The sequence below is a fragment of the Falco cherrug genome (genome assembly GCF_023634085.1).
Source record: "Falco cherrug isolate bFalChe1 chromosome W unlocalized genomic scaffold, bFalChe1.pri SUPER_W_unloc_1, whole genome shotgun sequence".
Taxonomy (NCBI): domain Eukaryota; kingdom Metazoa; phylum Chordata; class Aves; order Falconiformes; family Falconidae; genus Falco; species Falco cherrug.
Window position 1 is genome coordinate 13,067,002 of NW_026599288.1, and position 19,244 is coordinate 13,086,245.

Genomic DNA, 19,244 nt, shown 5'->3' on the forward strand with positions numbered 1-19,244 from the left:
TAATTTTCCCAATATGGAAGTCAGCCTTGTTGGTTTACAATTTCCTGGAAGACCTTTGCAATTGATATAATCTTAGTTGATTTTGAATGAGAGGATATGCATCTCAATTAATAGCTCAGCTATTTCATTCTCAAGTTCCTTGAACTCTTCAGTGGGTAATCACTTGTTGGCACGTGTTGCAAAATGAGTGGTTTATGTCAGGTTGCTTAAAGAATCACCACTAAGGGTTTGAGTGAAATAGGTTTAATATGAATTTGTGGAAATGCAACTACACAAGATTTGATGGCAAGGTTCACTCTATTATTTATTATGTGGACTAAATGCACAGAGATAAATCAAATTGAAATTGAGTCAGAACAGAGTTGGAAATAGCTTATAGAGATCAAATGCGTAAGAGAGTAAAGGAGATCCTTCTGTTGAGTCACGAGGTTTAGAGTGGACCCCCTTGCTTTCTAAATTCTCATAAAGTTTAGGTGCAGCTAGATCCAGTCTTAGTTTCAGACTTGGTCAATGGTTTATGTCTAATGGGAGAGATATAGAGAGTGGGATAAAGAGTAAGGGAGACCCTTCTACTGAGTCATGAGGTTCAGGGTACACCCCCTTGCTTTCTAAACTCTCAGAGTTTATGTGCGGCTAGGTCTACTCCTAGTCTCAGACTTGGACAATGGATTAGATCTAGAGAAATATAAAGAGTAAGGGGAATTCTACTGTTGAGTCATGAGGTCCAGAATAGACCTCCTTGCTTTCTTAGACTCTTACGGAGTTTAGGTACAGCTAAGTCCAGTCAGTCTCAGACTTGGACAATGTCTAAAGGGTAAGGGGGGAGAGAGAGAGAGGATTTTTTCACAATTCAGGATTATCCATAGGATTTTGGCAACAAAACAAATCAATGGAATTTGTTCAAATTACTAGAATAACTTAACCAGTTCAAGATTGTAATACTTATTTTGACAAAGGTATACCTGTTAAAAGTTCCCCTTGTGTTCAGTGAAATACACCTTTTGCATTCCTCAGTGGGTGAAGGGTTGAGCCTTGAGGAGCAGGGGTATCAGCCCAGGCCCTGTTGTCAGCTTTCAGCGACAGTCCCCCTAGTATGGCAAACTTGGTAGTTCACGAGCTCTGAGCAGCGTCCTGCTCAGAGAGATGCTGGCCGCAGCCTGCTGTGGTCCAGGAGAGCTCAAAAGGGTCTCACTTTAGGACTGCTGTGAGATGATTGGTTTTAGTCATCAGTAAATTTCCATTCTCGCTGCAACCTGAGTTGGTAATATTTCAAAAATTCCAAGATCAATGCTGTCATTCCACTTGGGTTACCACTTGGACTACGATCCAGGCAAGAGTGTTCTGTGGTTGTCAGGGAATAACTGATTGTCTCCATTCTCATTCCCTGCTCCAGCCAGTCAACGGGAGTTTCAGTAGACAGTGTCTGGGGTGCTTAACCGCCCAACTCATTACTCAAGCTGCCAAGTCCTAATTGGTATCTCCTGGGGTTGTAGAACAGCCCAGACCAAGGGGGAGAAGTGTGCCACCACAATCCACCCCGTTACTAAAGTCAATCTATCTCTCATAGAGTGGTAGTGTGGTCGCCTCTTGCCTCTATGCTTATAAACAGAGTGATGTTATATTCCAATTATGATTAGAGGGAAGCTGCCTTTTGTTAAATGTGATTCTTAAGCAGTGTTATATATGCAAGGTTTTTGTAAATGGTGTTATCTGCTTAGCTGTCCTCCATACCTTAACATATAAAATAATGTTTAACACTAACCATAACACAACAGAGATTAATAAAATTATGATGGGATGTAGTATTTGATTCAGGATTCCTATTGCTGTCGATGACTATCCGAATAAGGTATCCCACCAGTGATGTTCTCTGTCTTTCTTCACTCTTTCTAGGACATGGTGAATCTTCTCTGTATCATGATGGATGGTAATTAGTATTTTGCCCATTGTCTTGGATTTGCTTTAGCAATTGAGTTAGGTCATTGTGTTGGAGCATTTTCTTACCAATGTAATGTTCATTCCAATGGAGGTAGGTAGTAACTTTTGATAAGGTGTGTAGTCTGATTGTAACAATTGATAGGTTGTGCCAGGAGCTGAATAGTTAAAGTCACATCTTATAATTTTGGTAAAATTACAAATACAGATATTTGAGTGATTATGTGTCTCCACAGTGGTGTTGTCTGTAAGTATAAAATCACAAAGGGTTCTCATACAAGCACATCCATTTCCAACACGTACAAATACAGTTTCAGGGGTTTCATCAGGATGTATTTCAAAATGACAAACATTTTGTTCAGTGTCAAGACAAATGTCTTGGGCCTTAATAGTGTGTGTTTCACAAATAAATCCTTGTTCTTGTACAACACGCATCAACATCATCATCTAAACACAACTTCAGCTTTCAGGATTCCTTTTGCTAGCTTCTTGTACTAATAGTGTTTAGCATATCTGATTTCCTTTTTGCAAGTCTCTCTCAGTAAATAGTATGCATTTGCTGCATGGTAACTTTAAATAGTCTCTGTGCCACCCTCAAAAATGGAACTTGTTAGCTGCCACTTTTAGCTTCTATTCATAACGCCCTTTTTGAAGCTAAGTATGTAAAATGAAAAAAATGCAGTAGTGTGTTTTTATAGCCTATGTTGCTGTCACAGTCAGTTATGTAGTCAAATACTATATCTTTTCCCTGTTTAGGCCTGGAATTTCAATCCATTAGTGTTCAGTTACTTATTTACATGTTTAGCTAGTTGATCTGATTTGTATCTGTGCTGCCTTTAACATGCAACATCACTCATCTAACAGTATGGCCTTTACTCGCTCCTGCAGGCTTTATACCTTGATGGTTTTTCAGTTATATAGTGAGATTGCCCTTGCCTAGTCAAAATTTCCACCTTTCTGTGAACAGAGCTGTTACCATAGCCACAATGGAAAGAGCAAATAGATACAGTAATCTCAGTGCCATTTAGTTGTATTTTCTGGAACATTGATGCATAACTGTGAGCACATTACAAAGAATTAACAATATGCTTATGAAATCATTCTATCCTACTTTTAAGGATGTTTCTGGAACTTCCTTTTGGGTTTTTGGAAGATAACTATTTCATTGGCTCTGAGAATTATCTTTTGCAAGTATTGCACTTGCTATAAATGTAGATTTGTGATGCTTTGGGGTCTAGTTTTACAAGGCTATAAAGGATAATAAGGTACTGGTATGCAATCGAGTTCTTGCATCAGCTGATGCATAGTAACAGACAATGAATATACAACGAAGAGACACTGTAGAATAATTATGAAGTAAAGCATGTTTGTTAAGCTAGCTATTAAACTATGCTTTTATAACGTGCATAAAGATAGAACATCAAGATTATTAAAGGTGCAATGTTTTCAGTTTGCAACTAGAGCAGGCTGTATTGTCAGTTCCCAGATCGCTCTGATCTTCTGTGGTGTAGCTGGAAAAGATGAAGTGTGTATTAATATACTCCTGATGTATAATGATTTTATGTAACCTGAAAAAACAAAAGATGCAAAATGTCAACCCTTTAGCATGGTCCCAGCTGCCTAAATATAGAAGTACTTACACAGCAGAGAGGAAACAGTCTAGGAGGTTCCTGGAGTGTGGGGAAGAGAACTTCCTGACACAGCTGGTCAGTGAGCCAACCAGGGGAGATGCCCCACTGGACCTGCTGTTTACAAACAGAGAAGGACTGGTGGGTGATGTGGTCAGAGGCTGTTTTGGGGATAGCGATCACGTGATGATAAAGTTTTAGATTCTCTGAGAAGTAAGGAGTGGGGTCAGCAAAACTGCTACCTTGGACTTCCACAGGGCAGACTTTGGCCTGTTTAGGAGCCTGGTTGGCAGAGTCCCTTGGGAGGCAGGGCAAGGAAGGCTGGGCATTCTTCAAGAAGGAAGTCTTAAAGGCACAGGAGCGGGCATCCCCATGTGCTGAAAGATGAGCCAGCAGGGAAGAAGACTGGCCTGGCTGAACAGAGAGCTTTGGCTGGAACTCAGGGAAAAAAAGGAGAGTTTACTACTTTTGGAAGAAGGGGCAGGCGACTCAGGAGGACTATAAGGATGTCGCAAGGTTATGCAGGGCGAAGATTATAGAGGCAAAAGCCCAGCTAGAACTCAGGCCAGCCACTGCTGTAAAAGATAACAGAAAATGTTTTTACAAATACATTAGAAACAAAAGGAGGGCCAAGGAGAATCTGCATCCTTTATTTGATGGGGGGGGGGGGAACAACATTGCCACAAAGGATGAGGAAAAGGCTGAGGTACTTAACACTTTCTTTGCCTCAGTTTTTAATAGCAAGACCAGTTACCCTCAGGGTACTCAGCCACCTGAGTTGGAAGACAGGGACGAGGAGCAGAATGAAGTCCTCACAGTCCAGGAGGAAACAGTTAGTGACCTGCTGCTCCACTTGGACATGCACAAGTCTATGGGGACGGATGAGATCCAACTGAGGGTACTGAGGAAGCTGGCAGAAGAGCTCCCCAAGCCACTCTCCCTCATTTATCAACAGTCCTGTGTGGCGTATGAAGTCACATACTCCAGTTGTGGTGCAACCAGCGACACTTTATTGTACAGAGAAGCTCATATTTATATCTCTGAGCCCAGATACAAATTCCAGCTGTATGTACCACCAGGCTCAGGGCAGAAACCATTCATGCAGTTACATAGCTATATATCACTACAAGCATGCAGACACCTAATTGCTACTAGATAACCATGTTTGTTTCTTACTTTCCTTCACAATACCCAGCTGTTCTCTCATCTCCTGCCAGATCAGACATTCTCCATCCTCCTCTCATATATCTATCTTAAGACATTCTCTGTCCTCCTCTCCCACAGTCTTGGCTAACAGGGGAGGTCCCATTTGACTGGAGGTTAGCCAATGTGATGCCCATCTACAAGAAGGGCAAGAAGGAGGATGGGGAACTACAGGCCTGTCAGCCTGACCTCAGTGCCAGGGAAGGTTATGGAGCAGATCATCCTGAGTGCCATCACATGGCACATGCAGGACAACAGGGGGATCAGGCCCAGCCATCATAGGTTTATGAAAGTCACGTCCTGCTTGACTAACCTGATCTCCTTTTATGACAAGATGACCTGATAAGTGGATGAGGGAAAGGCTTTGGATGTTGTCTACCTGAACTTCAGTAAAGCTTTTGACACTGTCTCCCACAGCATTCTCCTGGACAAACTGGCTACTCATGGCTTGGATGATTTTGCTCTACACTGGGTAAAAAGCTGGCTGGATGGCCAAGCCCAAAGAGTGGTTGTGAATGGAGTCAAATCCAGCTGGTGGCTGATCACAAGTGGTGTTCCCCAGGGCTCAGTGTTGGGGCCAGTCCTGTTTAATATCTTTATCAATAATCTGGATTATTGATAAAACAACTACCATGGCTGCTGCTGGGAATGAGCAAGGAGAAGACCTGAAAGAGTTGGGATGAACTGACATCAGCAAACCATGAGGTCCTAGTGATTTCTCAGCTGATGCTCATAGGAAATGACTTGTGCTGGTGACAATTTTTGCACGATCCTGCATGTGTTCCATGTTGTACCAAATTCTGATGTTAACCTAGGCCAAAAATTTAGAAGTAGCCTAGTGTTTTGTGCAGGTACTGGAAGAGCATAGATCAAAAAGGAAATACTCTCCTTTCTATGAAACTAAGATAATTTCTATAAATTGGCTTCATTTGATATCAGGATTAAATATTGTAGTCAGCCAAACTGTCTTGGGTACTGCCCTCTGGGGTTGGTACAGGAGATGCCACTCTCACTGTACTTTACAGCATTATTACTTAGACCTGAAGCCCCAAAATAGCCAAATGTGAACTAAAATAAGGACTAATTAGACTGGAGTGGCTGGCTAGGGACACTGAAAGTATTTGGTGCCACAAAACACTCAAATGAGGAAGGCACAGAAAGCACCTTCTTTTTCCCAGTGCAGTACAAAATCCCAGTAACCCAGCTGCTTGTCCAGGAATAACAAGTTTCTACTATCGCTTAGGACTTGAGTCACACAATGTGTCTAAAAATATTTGATAGTCACTGTAAATCTGTAAATCTCACTGTAAATAGTAGTCTAGGTCATACAAGGACATTTGAAAATAAAATTCAAGAGAAGCAAAAGGCAGATGCAACTGTCCGAATCCAGCAGCATCTGTTAAAAGAACAGCGACAGGTATCTCTTCTTCTCAATGACAGCTGGCTGTTTCCATGCACTTCTCCACACAAGATACGAGGTCCTAAATGACTACTTACTAGTAAAATCTGAAAGTAACTAACAACCTACAATAAACTTGAGTATGAATTTGACTGTTCCTATTGCTACCCAATAATGTAACAGGAACCAAGATTCAAAAGACAGAGTGAAAGAAGCTCACATTGGAACAAAAACTTACAAGAAAAACCTTGAATGGTGCAAATGCACATGAACTTCTTTAAAGACTTCACTGAATTCTCAAGCTCTAAAAGCCTTTAGAAAAACATACAAAAAATTGTGTTGACTTTAGTGTCCTAGTACTAGAGATGGCAACACATGTAGATATGCCTCCTGACTCTTTATTCAGCCCCTCCAAGAACCAATTGTGTGTCAGTCTGATATGTGACAGCCTGTGGGTTACTTAAGTGTCAAATATATGTATAAAAAAACCCCCAAAATCCAAATTACCCTTTTGTGCTGTCTTGCCAATCTTGCCTTAGTTTCATCCAGTTCTTTGTGAATCTTCAGTACATGCTTGTTCATTTTACGAATAGTGGAATGTAAGATTTCCCAGACGTAGAACCTAGGAAAGATGCAGAACCCAAAACAGTAAATTGCACACTGCTCCAAGACAGAAAATGTGCAGATCTGCTATAACTCTCAATTCTTCTTATTCAAATCATCAGAAACAGGGCAACTTTGTATTGCTACAGAGCAAGTTAGATAGAAAAGTGCACAACATTGATCTGGGGGAGATTTACAACATTTCATTGCCATTACCTAGGACATCTACTGGAGCGAGCAAACATTCAATATTAAGAAAGCATATCACTCACTTCTTACCTGTACTTTGCACTGAATTACCAAACCAGCACTTTATTTCAGAATCATTCTGCAACACTACTAGCATCAAAATGCCAGGTCTGAGCATTTTTCCCACTCTCAGTAAACAATATATCGGAGGGTGATGCAGGATACATAGAATCATAGAATCGTTTAGGTTGGAAAAGACCTTTAAGATCATCAAGTCCAACCGCTAACCCAGGACCGCCAAGTCCACCACTAAACCATGTCCCTAAGCACCACATCTACACATCTACACATCTTTTAAATACCTCCAGGGATGGTGACTCCACCACTTCCCTGGGCAGCCTGTTCCAATGCTTGGTAAACAATTTCAGTAAAGCAATTTTTCCTAATGTCTAATCTAAACCTCCCCTGGCACAACTTGAGTCCATTTCCTCCTGTCCTATCACTTGTTACCTGGGAGAAGAGACTCTGTCTACAACATCCTTTCAGGTAGTTGTAGAGAGCAATAAGTTCCCCCCTCAGCCTCCTTTTCTCCAGACTAAACAACACACCTATATGCCCTAGGTGCAAGCCAAGACTCCACCAGGCTAGCAGCTATACAACAGGGTTGATGGTTCTTGTCCAGAAATGGTCCTAGAGCTTCTCCTTCCACTTTGGCAAACTTACAGGCTACTTGCATGAATCTTGCTAGCATAGCTTTTTGCAGGACATAGAAATGTACGCTGCAGCTCAGAGGAAAATCCTAAAGCTTGTGTTTTAGGGAAGCAACACAATTTTATGTAGAGTTTAAAGCAAAATAATAAAGGAAACACTACAATTATTCTAAATTTTTAAAAAATGGATTCTAATAATTTAAAATAAAAAGTCAGATAAAAAGCAACTCAAGACAGAAATTCCATACTTGTTACCTAGTAAAATCATGTGCAAGTTCTGAAGAGAAGATCCAGTTTGCTACTGCAGCGCAATCAACAATCTGTGTTCGAATCATCTTATCCACAAGAACAGCAATCATCTACATTTTGGGAAAGACAAGATGGTCATTCCTACTACAAGAAATGTTCAAGTTTACCTGCTGCAACATGGAATCTGTGAAATTACTGTGGGCTAAGGTACATCTAGTGCTGGGTTGTATGAAAAGTTATTAGAGTCAAGTTTGGTTTTATGCAACTTTGCAAATACATTAGTCAAATTAACGAGTGATTTCAAACACTTTAGGAAGCTAGTATTGCTTAAATTAGACATCTCATTTGCTGAACCTAAAAATGCTCAAACTAGGGGAGCTGTATCAATCATGCCAAGTATGCATTCGCATTTTAACAAGTCATCTTTATTCTTCATATATGATGACTTCACTTTTCATTCAAGTGAGTACTTCTGCTATTCCCAAGAGCAAAAATACAAGAACTGAATTTTGAAACAAGGCATCAGAGAAGCAAGTCCCAATAGTCAACATTGGAGTATCCAACCAGAAGACATGTTCCTGTTACATAACCATAAGGTAACAGCAACTGCTAGCCTACTCTCCTTGGACTTTGACAGTCCCCAACCACAACCATGTGCTCTTTCCTGCAGGAACTCTTCATTTTAGAATGAAACCAGCACCGTATATAAGTATTTACTACAGGACCCTACCTTGGATGAGGTTTGTGGGAAAATCAAGCAGGTAGCTACAAAATCTTTTGATTAGAACAGCTTTGTGACATTCAGAAGAAAGGGCCCATCTTAATTATTCATGTACTCCATACCACAATACCCAAGAAACTCAACCTGCAACGTGTTTATTCTCATAATCATCCATTCTCAAATATAATAAGAAATTGTAACAAAGCTCAATTTAAGGTAGAAAACTAAATTAATGGAATGAAACAGAGAACTCATGACTCGTTTCTCAATTTCCAAGACTACTTCCTATATGCATTTGTCTTAAGAAATTCTTCCTGACATCATCTAGATAATTCAGTTTGAGCCTTCATGTAACACAGACATAGGAATTCGTGAAAGTATTCGATCTTCATGTTAAAGTTTCCCTTTATGACATCAAAGCCTTTGTGCCCCCAGAAAATAGTTGAGGCTGTGACCATCCATAATTTAAAGGTTGATATTTCAGATAGGAACTTATATATATATTTAATCTCTGCTTTTTTTGAGCATTTTATTTAAGAAGCTATTTTACAATATCTTACCTCTCTTTCAGGACCTGACTTTTAAGAATATTAAAAGCAATCTTTTAGTAACCCTAGAAAATGGGCCTTAGGCCCAGTAGTAGATGCAAGGATTCTCCAGCACTCAATGAGATTATTTTTGCAAGTCTGGCTCATGCAAGTGAGGCAGCAATCACTTCCAGACATAATATCATATATTACAAACACACCAGGGAAAAGTATCCAAATAACTAATAGAGAAAAAATGAATACAAGTTTCTTACTGTTCTCCATTTATAAAACAACATCAACACGGGGAAACAACAACTGCTGTGAAGAAACTGCATGTTCTAAACTGAGGTATTTTTCATAGTTCTTTCAGCACATTATTTCATCAGACTCAGGAATTAATTTTAAGCATGGTAGTGTCACAGACAAATCTGTTCTGAACATTGGTTCAGAGCAGATTTCCTTGCTCTGCCTGTACATAACACTGATTCCAACCTGGTCTTTGTGGCTCGTGATTGCTAGTGAAAAACCACACAAGTGCTAAATAACCAGGTTCTATCTTTTTACCCTACTAATCAGGTTCTCTCTTCAGCCTACTTCTGTGTTACTAGATCTACATCTTAAAAATCAAAAAGCACAAGAACACTGTTCTAGTATTGAAATCTTGAAGAAAAACAGGGTTGGGTTGGCTTGGGTTTGTTTTGGTTTGTTTTTTAAGTTACTCTCTCGTAAACCAGACCATAGCACAAGGCTGAAAGTCTTCTACGCTGAACTTTTAACATGAAAATCTCACTGATAGAGAATAAATTTGATGTCCAGTTTAAGGCACTTAACAGTAGTAAACACAACTTCAATTCATTTAAATACAAATAGACAGTATTTTTAAGTAAACAAAGGAAATTGTAATGCTTTATATTTTAACATGACTTTCTGTGAGAGGCAACTTCAACAAATATCTGCCATTGATGCTCTTACTTGCGGATGATTCTTCCAAACCTCATATACAACTCTCAGGACATGGAGTTTCCCCTCATCACTTTCAGCAAGTACTTTGAAGACTTCGTGAAACCTTTAAAGAAATATAGGTAGTGAATAGAGGGGTTAGGATCAGGGCAATGAAGCAGAATCATGTAGTAAGGGGTTTAGATGGTCCCAACATTTTCTTTTGGCCAATCTGCAACAATTCTGGAAAGGCTACGCCCTGACAAATGGAACTGTCCTGAGTTTAAAATGTTGCAGAGACAAAACATCTCCTAAAAGCAATATAACCCTGCCTCAGGGCAAACTTACTCCTCAAAGCTAGGCTACAGTTTTCTTGCTTTTAAATGCAGGAGAGAACTCTGCTGCTTGATGTGCTTATCTATAAAACTATCATTAAGAGGATGTAATAAATTTGCAAGTAGCTAATCCAGACACTAGCTAGGATATTTTTTCATTACACTGTGGGTGTTTCTCAAGACTTTGCAATAGTATGCACGAAGAATCATAACACACCAGACTTGTTAGAAAGATTACTTAAGACTTCCTATTAACTCTCTTTTTATTTTAGGTAGATTAAGTTTTCATAATTAGAAGTCACATACAGAAATATCTACACACTTAACGAGTTGATGAACTGCCACACAAATGACCTCCCCACGTTTTGTTTTTTAAAAAACAAATTACTAACCTGCATGTTATTGACTGATTTAAACACAACAGCACAAGCCAACAGCAGTATGCTTGTGCAGGCAACTAACTCATAGCGTAATACCTTTTGTTAGCAACAAAAGCAAGGTGAGAGCTGGGTTGAAAGACATTTTTGTAGGCTACAATGAAGGGTACAAGGGGATTTATTTCAGCATGATTTCAGGAGTAACGTTTACATTTAAGAAAGATACAATGATTTGGGGGTTTTTATTTCAATTACAGACATTTATAACATTCTCTACTGCATAGATGTACATTTCCTCTTGCACTTTATGCCAACATAAAGCTCCAGGAACGACCTAAATGCTTCTGTGCAGTGACTGAGCTTAATGATGGTGACAATAGGGTTGAGTGTTTATGAGTGAGAATCAGGGGGAAGGCCAACAAGGCAGATGTCATGGTGGGAATCTGTTATACAACACCCAACCGGGATGAAGAGGCAGAGGAAATATTCTATAAGCAGCTGGGACAAGCCTCAAAATCACTAGTCCTTGTTCTGACTGGATGGCCAAGCCCAAAGAGTGGTTGTGAATGGAGTCAAATCCAGCTGGTGGCTGATCACAAGTGGTGTTCCCCAGGGCTCAGTGTTGGGGCCAGTCCTGTTTAATATCTTTATCAGTGATCTGGATAAGGGGATTGAGTGCACCCTCAGGAAGTTTGCAGATGACACCATTACGAGGGGAGACTGTTGATCTGCTTGAGCGCAGGAAGGCTCTGCAGAGGGATCTGGACAGGCTGGATTGATGGGCCAAGGCCAATTGTATGAGGTTCAACAAGGAGAAGTGCCGGGTCCTGCACTTGGGTCACAACAACTGCACACAACGCTACAGGCTTGGGGAAGAGTGGCTGGAAAGCTGCCTGGTGGAAAAGGACCTGGGGGGGTGCTGGTCAACAGCTGGCTGAACATGAGCCAGCAGTGTGCCCAGGTGGCCAAGAAGGCCAGCAGCATCCTGGCTTGCATCAGAAATAGAGTGGCCAGCAGGACTAGGGAAGTGATCAGCCCCCTGTACTCAGCACTGGTGAGGCTGCACCTCAAATACTGTGTTCGGTTTTGGGCCCTTCGCTACAAGACATTGAGGTGCTGGAGTGTGTCCAAAGAAGGGCAACAAAGCTGGTGAAGGGTCTGGAGCACAAGTCTTATGAGGAGCGGCTGAGGGAAGTGGTGTGGTTTAGCCTGGAGAAAAGGAGGCTCAGGGAAGACCTTATCGCTCTCTACAACTACCTGAAAGGAGGTTGTAGCGAGGTGAGTGTTGGTCTCTTCCCCCAGGTAACAAGCGATAGGATGAGAGGAAACAGCCTCAAGTTGTGCCGGGGAGGTTTAGAATGGATATTAGGAAAAATTTCTTCACCAAAAGGGTTGTCAAGCATTGGAACAGGCTGCCCAGGGAAGTGGTGGAGTCACCGTCCCTGGAGGTATTTAAAAGATGTGTAGATGTGGTGCTTAGGGACATGGTTTAGTGGTAGACGTGGCAGTGCTAGATTTATGGTTGGACTCAATGACCTTAAAGGTCTTTTCCAACCTAAATGATTCTATGATTCTCTTTAACTATTGTGCGTCAAATTAACATAATATAAACAGCACCAAAGCTGTTTCATTGTAAATATGGGTGCAGTTGAAATCATAGCTGGGTATTTTTGTTTATAAGTTTTTTTAAATGGTTCATGTACAAATCTTGTATAAAAATCCAAAATCTTTTCTTATGATAATGCTTTTTTTTGTTAACTTTGTACTGGAGTTTAAAAGCCTATCTTTTAGCTGTTGATTCTACAACTTGCTCATGTTAAATCTCCATGAGTGTCTAATTCAATCTGTCAAGATTTATTTTTTTATGTGTGCGTGCATGCACTTTTTAATAAATTCTTTTTCTCTGTAGTGATCTTTCATCCATCTTGATTCCATTTTAATAGGGCCCTGTCATGCCTGGCAGTCATTCTGTTGAAAGATTTGTAATAGAAGAAAACCTCCACTGCATCATCAAATCACACTGGAAAGAGAGAAAGACTTGGTAAGGTGCTGCTTATTGTTCTGGATTCCCAGCACTGTTTATATACAGTCATGGCTTCCCCTAACATCAGGGACCTTCGGAGCCCAACAACATTTAAGTAAAAGTTTGGAATTCAGAATTTCCCAAAGTGTGCAGTGAACTGTGGTTGATGCTGTTGTTTGGAATAATGTGAGGCTGCAGTATCCTGATCATGGTTTGTTCATGTAATTCAGTAGGGGTGGGGCACCCTGATGATTCCATCCTGGATTATCCAGGATTTCTCTACAGAGCATGCAGTGCTGTAGGGACTCTCAATGTGTTTGTGCCATGCTTTCCAGCACAAGCATGAGTGTTGAACTGGCTCTGTCTGGAAGGTTCCTGTTGCTCCTGCTTCTTCTTCATCCCATTCTTTTTTCCTCTTTTTGTAATTATATGGAAGAGATAATTGAGCTAGATCTGCATGGGAGCCAGTACATTGTCAACAAAGTTTATTATTTAAAGTTCTAATGGTTTGTAGGAAATGATGTTGCAACAATGTAGCAAATCTCAATGAGAGACCTTATGAAGAGGGAAGATGGTTTAATTTTAAAATAAAACTGAAGTAAAGCTCATTCACACTTGCCCTCTCAGGCATCAAAACATGAGTGAGTCCCAAGCAGTCTGTCCAGCAGTCAGGCACAGAGATGCCTGTATCTGGGTTATCTGTTCAAGATTACTTGAATTGACAAGGACAAGGGATTCTCATCAGCTACTGAGTCTTCCTTGTGTCTCCTGGGTTCTTCATTTGGCAGCTGTGTGCTGGTTTGGGGCCTTTTTGTATGCTTAAGGTGTTGACAAGTGGTTGCAATCTTTTGTCTTTCCATCCTGTGTCAGACACCTCTGAGAGTCAGTAGCATTTACTCACTGTTTCTGTTCTGTATCTCCTTATCTGGGCATCTTATGGCTCCTACCCCCTTCTGTCTTCCCACCATTATCTCTTAATGGCTTGAATCTTAGTCTGGATGTGGACTATCATTTTTTTTGGCTGCCCTTCCTTCCCTAAATTGGGTATCCTGATAAACTGCTGGTAGAGGTGTGCTAGGATCTTGATGATTTGTAAATCTAGGTGGCATTAACATATGCTCTAATAGCCTGTCAGAGAGCCACAAAGGTAGGGTGCCCTGCAAGGAAAGGGATGCTGAGGGTGACCCCAGCACAGGCAGGGCAGTGACCTTGCTGACAGGGTGCAGTCCCTCAGGACCCAATCAAGAGCAGAGTGGGTCCATGATGATAACCAGGGTCAAGCACAGTCCAGTGATCACCAGGCAATTCTGTAGTGATGAGGCAGGGCTGAGGTCAAGTCAGTGGGTCAGAATCAGGGAGGTAAAATCTCAGGTGTAGGCATAGCTGCAACACAACTGCAGTGTAGCTCATGCAGGACCAGGTGCAAGAACCTCAGCTTAAAAGCAGCTCCCAAGGAAAAAGGGTTGGGGGGAAACCTCTGCTGAGCATTCTTCAAAGTCATTATTTTAAAGTCATTTAATGGGTCTGGCTGGGATGGAGTTAATTTTCTTAATAGCAGTCCATATGGTGCTGTGCTTTGGATTTGTGACCAAAACAGTGTTGATAACACACTGATATTTTAACTATTGCTGAGCAGTGCTTGCACAGTGTCAAGGTGGCCTTTGTTACTCAATACCCCCTCAGCAAGTAGGCTGGAGGTAGGCAAGAGGCTGTGAGAGGACACATCCAGGACAGCTGACCCCAACTGACCAAAGGGATAGCCTGTACCATATGATGTTGTGCTCAGCAATAAAAGTTTGGGAAAAGGAGGAGGAAGGGGGAGACGTTCATGGTTATGGTGGTTTTTTTCCCAAGCAGCCATTACATATGCTAAGACCCTGCTTTCCAGGAAGTGGCTGGACATCCTTCTGCCAATAGGAAGTTGTGAATTAAATCCTGATTTTGCTTTGTTTGTGTGTGCTGTCATTATCTTGATCCATGAGTCTTCCCATCTTCCTTTGGTTTTCTCCCCATCTTGTGGGAGAGGGGAGTGAACAAGCAGCTGGGGCTAGTGTGTGGTTTGTGTGGTGTTGACTGTTAGCGAAGGCTAACCCATCACAGTCTAGCAGCAAAAGCTTGTGTGTGTGTGTACACTCAGGGCCTTCCTTTTCTCTCTTCTTTCTGGTGCTTTCACATCCAGACATTCCTATTAATTTTCCATTGAGGCCATTCTTAACACTTGTCTTGCAATTCTTTTTGCTGCCAGGCAACAGTCCAGATTTCTTAATTTCTGCTGAAATAATATCTGATATGGGTAATTTGGAACCCATATAATTTACCACAGATATTTAGCTCTCTTGTGCTCCCAAGTAAGAGCCAACAAACTTGATATACTGTGCAAAAATTAGGTAGGAATAGTGGTTTTGGCATGGATATGTGTTGTAGGTTTTTTGTTACAGCTTTTTGACTCAGCAGAGACTAGAAATCCAGCACTGTTGAAGTTAATGGAGGGGACTTCTTTATTCCCCAAAGAAAGTAAGTCTAGAGGGAGGTTATAAGAAGTGCTAGAGAGCTAAAATTTGAAAAAGCACAATTTTTTTTGCTTTTTATAAATAATGGGTGATTCTGTATCTTTTAATCAATTCATTTGTGACACTAATATGTCTTCTGTAGCCCATTAGTTTGGTGGGTTGAGAATGACTGGAAAGCAAATCTATTGTTTGGATATTTATATTTTTTACTTTTCCTGATATACCAATGTCTTTTGTCCTTTAGTGGACAGATGACAGTGTCACAGGTCACTGTGAGGGTTTATGTAAAACTGTGTTTTGTTTAGCAGTCTGTGTTCAAACATCGCTTGGGTATGGAGATGAAATGTGTCTCTCCGAACCATGGTTCAGATACTGCTGTTAATATCTTGTGCCAGGTGTTTTGTATGTGTTCTATGGATAAATAGACTATTTCAGTCTTTGAGGTCTGCTTAGTTTGCCTGTTTCATAAGGGTAAAATCTTGCAAAGAATTAAATATTTCATGTCTATTTAGTATATACATAATTTTTGCTGTGTTTCAGTTTAAATGCATCTGTTAATTTGCAGTGCTGCACAGCTGTTGAGCTATCCAGGAAATAATAAGATACCCTTGAACTACCACATAGTAGAGGTATGTGTTTTACAGATAACCTCTTTATTTCCAAAGTAACAAACCCCAATTAACTCCATGATGAATCTATTAAATTACGGTATGATTTAGGAGTCTGCAGTCTTATCCTGTTGACTTAAAGTGCAATGGCTTTGAACAGGTTAGATAATAACAATAAATTCAACTATTATTTCTATTGTTATTAATTTATTTATGTGATGTTTAGGAGCCTTGTTTGGGAATCAGGATCTTATGGTGCAACAGCATTCCAATTTGTGGTATTTCTCAAGCTGTTCTTGAACGTTTCTCTGTGTTTATCACTCTGATGTGCTAGACTGTCTTGGAGATGACTGCACTTAAAAGATCTTGCAAGTCCGTTTTTTTAGCGATATTCTAAGTTACTTGGATGAATTGCATACCGATTCACCTGAAAGGCTGTGAAATAGTAGTATGTTTTCTTCTTCAAATTGGAGGATTTTAAATAACCATAAATATATATTGGAATAGGAATGTAGTTTTCCTCTTGCTGCCTCCTTTCAGTGGACTGCTAACAAGATGCAGAGCTGCATAAAACCTGCTTCAAAAACTCCTGTCTAAAGTTAAAAGATAAAACATGATTGCAGTAATAATAGCAAATTGTCATGTAAAAAACTTAAAAAGAGGTAGTAAGAAATGAAATTCAGAGCTAATTGCAAGAACTCATAAGATTGTGGAATGCTTACTTTAATCAAGATGGAATTAACGATTCAACTTTGCACTGAAATCCCAAATATTCTGAATGCCCTGAAATTTTGTTTTGGTCAGCTTGAGACACTTTCCGTACTCCAAGTTCAGTCAAAAGAAATCTTAGTTAGTGAAGTTTTTCTGCTGTTAACATCTAAGTGCTTTCAGGGACCTTAAAACCTCAGGTGTTTGTATAACTGTTTTACAGAATATTAATTTATGCTCAATTACACATTACTTCTAAAAACAGTTATTGCAGATCATGATTAAACAAACTACTTAAAGGCCTTGAAAAATTGATTCAGAAACTCATCAAATCTGAAAATAACCAAAGTTTGTATAGATGAAATTTTTAGAATCATAGAATGGTTTGGGTTGGAAGGGACCTTAAAGATCATCTAGTCCAACCCCCCTGCAATGGACAGGCACATCTTTTACTTGATCAGGTTGCTCAAAGCCCCATCCAGCCTGGCCTTGAACACTTCCGGGGATGGGGCATCCACAACTTCTCTGGGCAACCTGTGCCAGTGCCTCACCACCCTTGTTGTAAAGAATTTCTTCCTTATGTCCAGTATAAACCTACCCTCTTTCATTTAAGCCCCCTTTATCTATTGAAAGGCCAAAAAAAGTCTCCCTGGAGCCTTCTCTTCTCCAGGCTGAACAACGCCAACTCTCTCAGCCTGTTTTTATAGGAGAGGTGCTCCAGCCCTCTGATCATTTTTGTGACCCTCCTCTGGACCCACCCTAACAGGTCCATGTCTTTCCTGTGCTGAGGGCTCCAGAGCTGAATGCAGTACTCCAGGTGGGGTCTCACCAGAGCACAGTAGTGGGGCAGAATCACCTCCCTCGACCTGATGGCCAAGCTTGTTTTTATGTAGCCCAGGATACAATTGGCTTTCTGGGCTGCAAGCACACATTGCTGGTTCATGTCCAGCTTTTCATCCACCAGTATACCCAAGTCCTTCTCTGCAGGGCTGCTCTCAATCTCTTCATCCCCCAGTCTGTACTGATATTGGGGACTGCCCCGACCCAGGTGCAGGACCTTCCACTTGGCCTTGTGGAACCTCATGAGGTTTGCACAGGCCCACTTCTCAAGGCTGGACTGGAAAGTTGTTACTCAGCCATGCTGGTCTCCTTGCCTAATTTCTTATGCATGGAAATAGAGAGCTCCTCTGCTCTAAGAAAAATGTCCTTAAAGACCTACAATCTCTCTTCAGCTCCTTTATCCTTGAGGGCAGTTTCCCAGAGGGTCCCATCCACTAATTCCTTAAACACCTGAAAGCTTGCTCTCCTAAAGTTCAAGGTCCTGACTCAACTCTTTGCCTAGTCCATATCCCTCAAGATCGTGAATTCCACCAGGGCATGTGCACTGCAGCCCAGGCTGCCACCAGTCTTGATCTCTTCAATTAGCTCATATGTTTTGGTGAGTAACAGGTCTAGTAATGCTTCTCCTCTGGTTGGGCTGTCTATCATCTGGATTAAGAAATTATCTTCAATGCACTCCAATAGTCTCCTGGACTGCGTACAGCTTGCTGCGCTGCTTTTCCAGCAGCTGTCAGCGTGGTGGAAGTCCCCCAGCAGGATCAGAGCCTGTGAGTGTGATGATGCTTCTAGTTGAAGTAAGAACGCTTCATCAACATCTTCCCCTTGATCAGATGGCCTGTAGTAAACACCAACTATGAGGTTTCCTTTGTTGGCTTGACCTCTAACTTTCACCCATAGGCTTTCAACCTGTTCATTGCTGTCTTTCAAAGACAGCTCTGTGCAATCAATCTTTTTTTTTTTTTGCACAGACTGCAAGCCTGTGTAAGGACTCCACTCCTCCTTCCTTGCCTGTCCCTTTACTGAGAAGAAATTGAAAGCTGATATACAAACTGTTTGAGCATAACTGCTAATTTCCTTGGTTTCCCTCCCAAGCATTTGAATTTATTTTGGAATATTAATCTTATTTCTTGTCTACAAATGTTTTCAACAGAGCTGCAGTCTTTTAAACTTTAGTGTGAATTCTGTAGCCTTGTATTCTGTTTGCTTAATGCAGTTTCCTTGTAAGGCCTGTCAAGTTGATAATACATTGCCTTCAACTACAGTCTAATAAACATCTCTAAGAAATTTCCCTTGGTTGGCAGATGGACACAGAGCAATAGATATAATTTAGCCTAACTAATATTTTCTATATATTAAGCCAATGCTTTTCTTTATTTGCAAGACAGAAGTAAATATAAACTGAAAGCACTCTATCCCTTTTCAAATAAACCCACTTCTAGTGGTGGTTGAAAGGATTAATCACCTGTGGGATCTCATGTCTTTAAATTTCATAAGCCCAAGCCCAGAATTCTCCATACTACTCTGTAGACTGTGTGAAATGCTCTGAAGCGTGGCCCCTTTTTCTTAATAGCTCCACATAGATGTATGTGTTGATTGTATTTGTGTCTGTTAAAACAATACAAGAACTTAGAACTTAACTTAGAACTTAAGCTATACAGAGTCTGGGTATGTCATCAGTACCTTGATCTTCCAGATAGCCAGGTGATTTCTTCCTCCTCCCATCAATATCCCATGATA

The 19,244-nt window shown here is 40.8% G+C and overlaps 1 protein-coding gene and 1 long non-coding RNA gene across 2 annotated transcripts in view; one reads left to right on the plus strand and one right to left on the minus strand.

The window, feature by feature from the left end:
- The window catches only part of LOC129734931 (nuclear cap-binding protein subunit 1-like), a 63,925-nt gene that overhangs the window by 12,296 nt on the left and 32,385 nt on the right, over positions 1–19,244 (plus strand). The window contains exons 9-10 of the mRNA XM_055700356.1: positions 12,762–12,859; positions 15,917–15,980. Of these exons, the coding sequence (XP_055556331.1) occupies positions 12,762–12,859; positions 15,917–15,980 (162 nt within the window). The remainder of the gene's footprint in view (positions 1–12,761; positions 12,860–15,916; positions 15,981–19,244) is intronic.
- LOC129734936 (uncharacterized) lies at positions 6,544–10,247 on the minus strand. Its single transcript, XR_008730463.1, has 3 exons — positions 10,140–10,247; positions 7,923–8,026; positions 6,544–6,787 (listed from the first exon to the last, which is right to left on the minus strand). It is a non-coding gene; the product is annotated as an uncharacterized LOC129734936 (long non-coding RNA).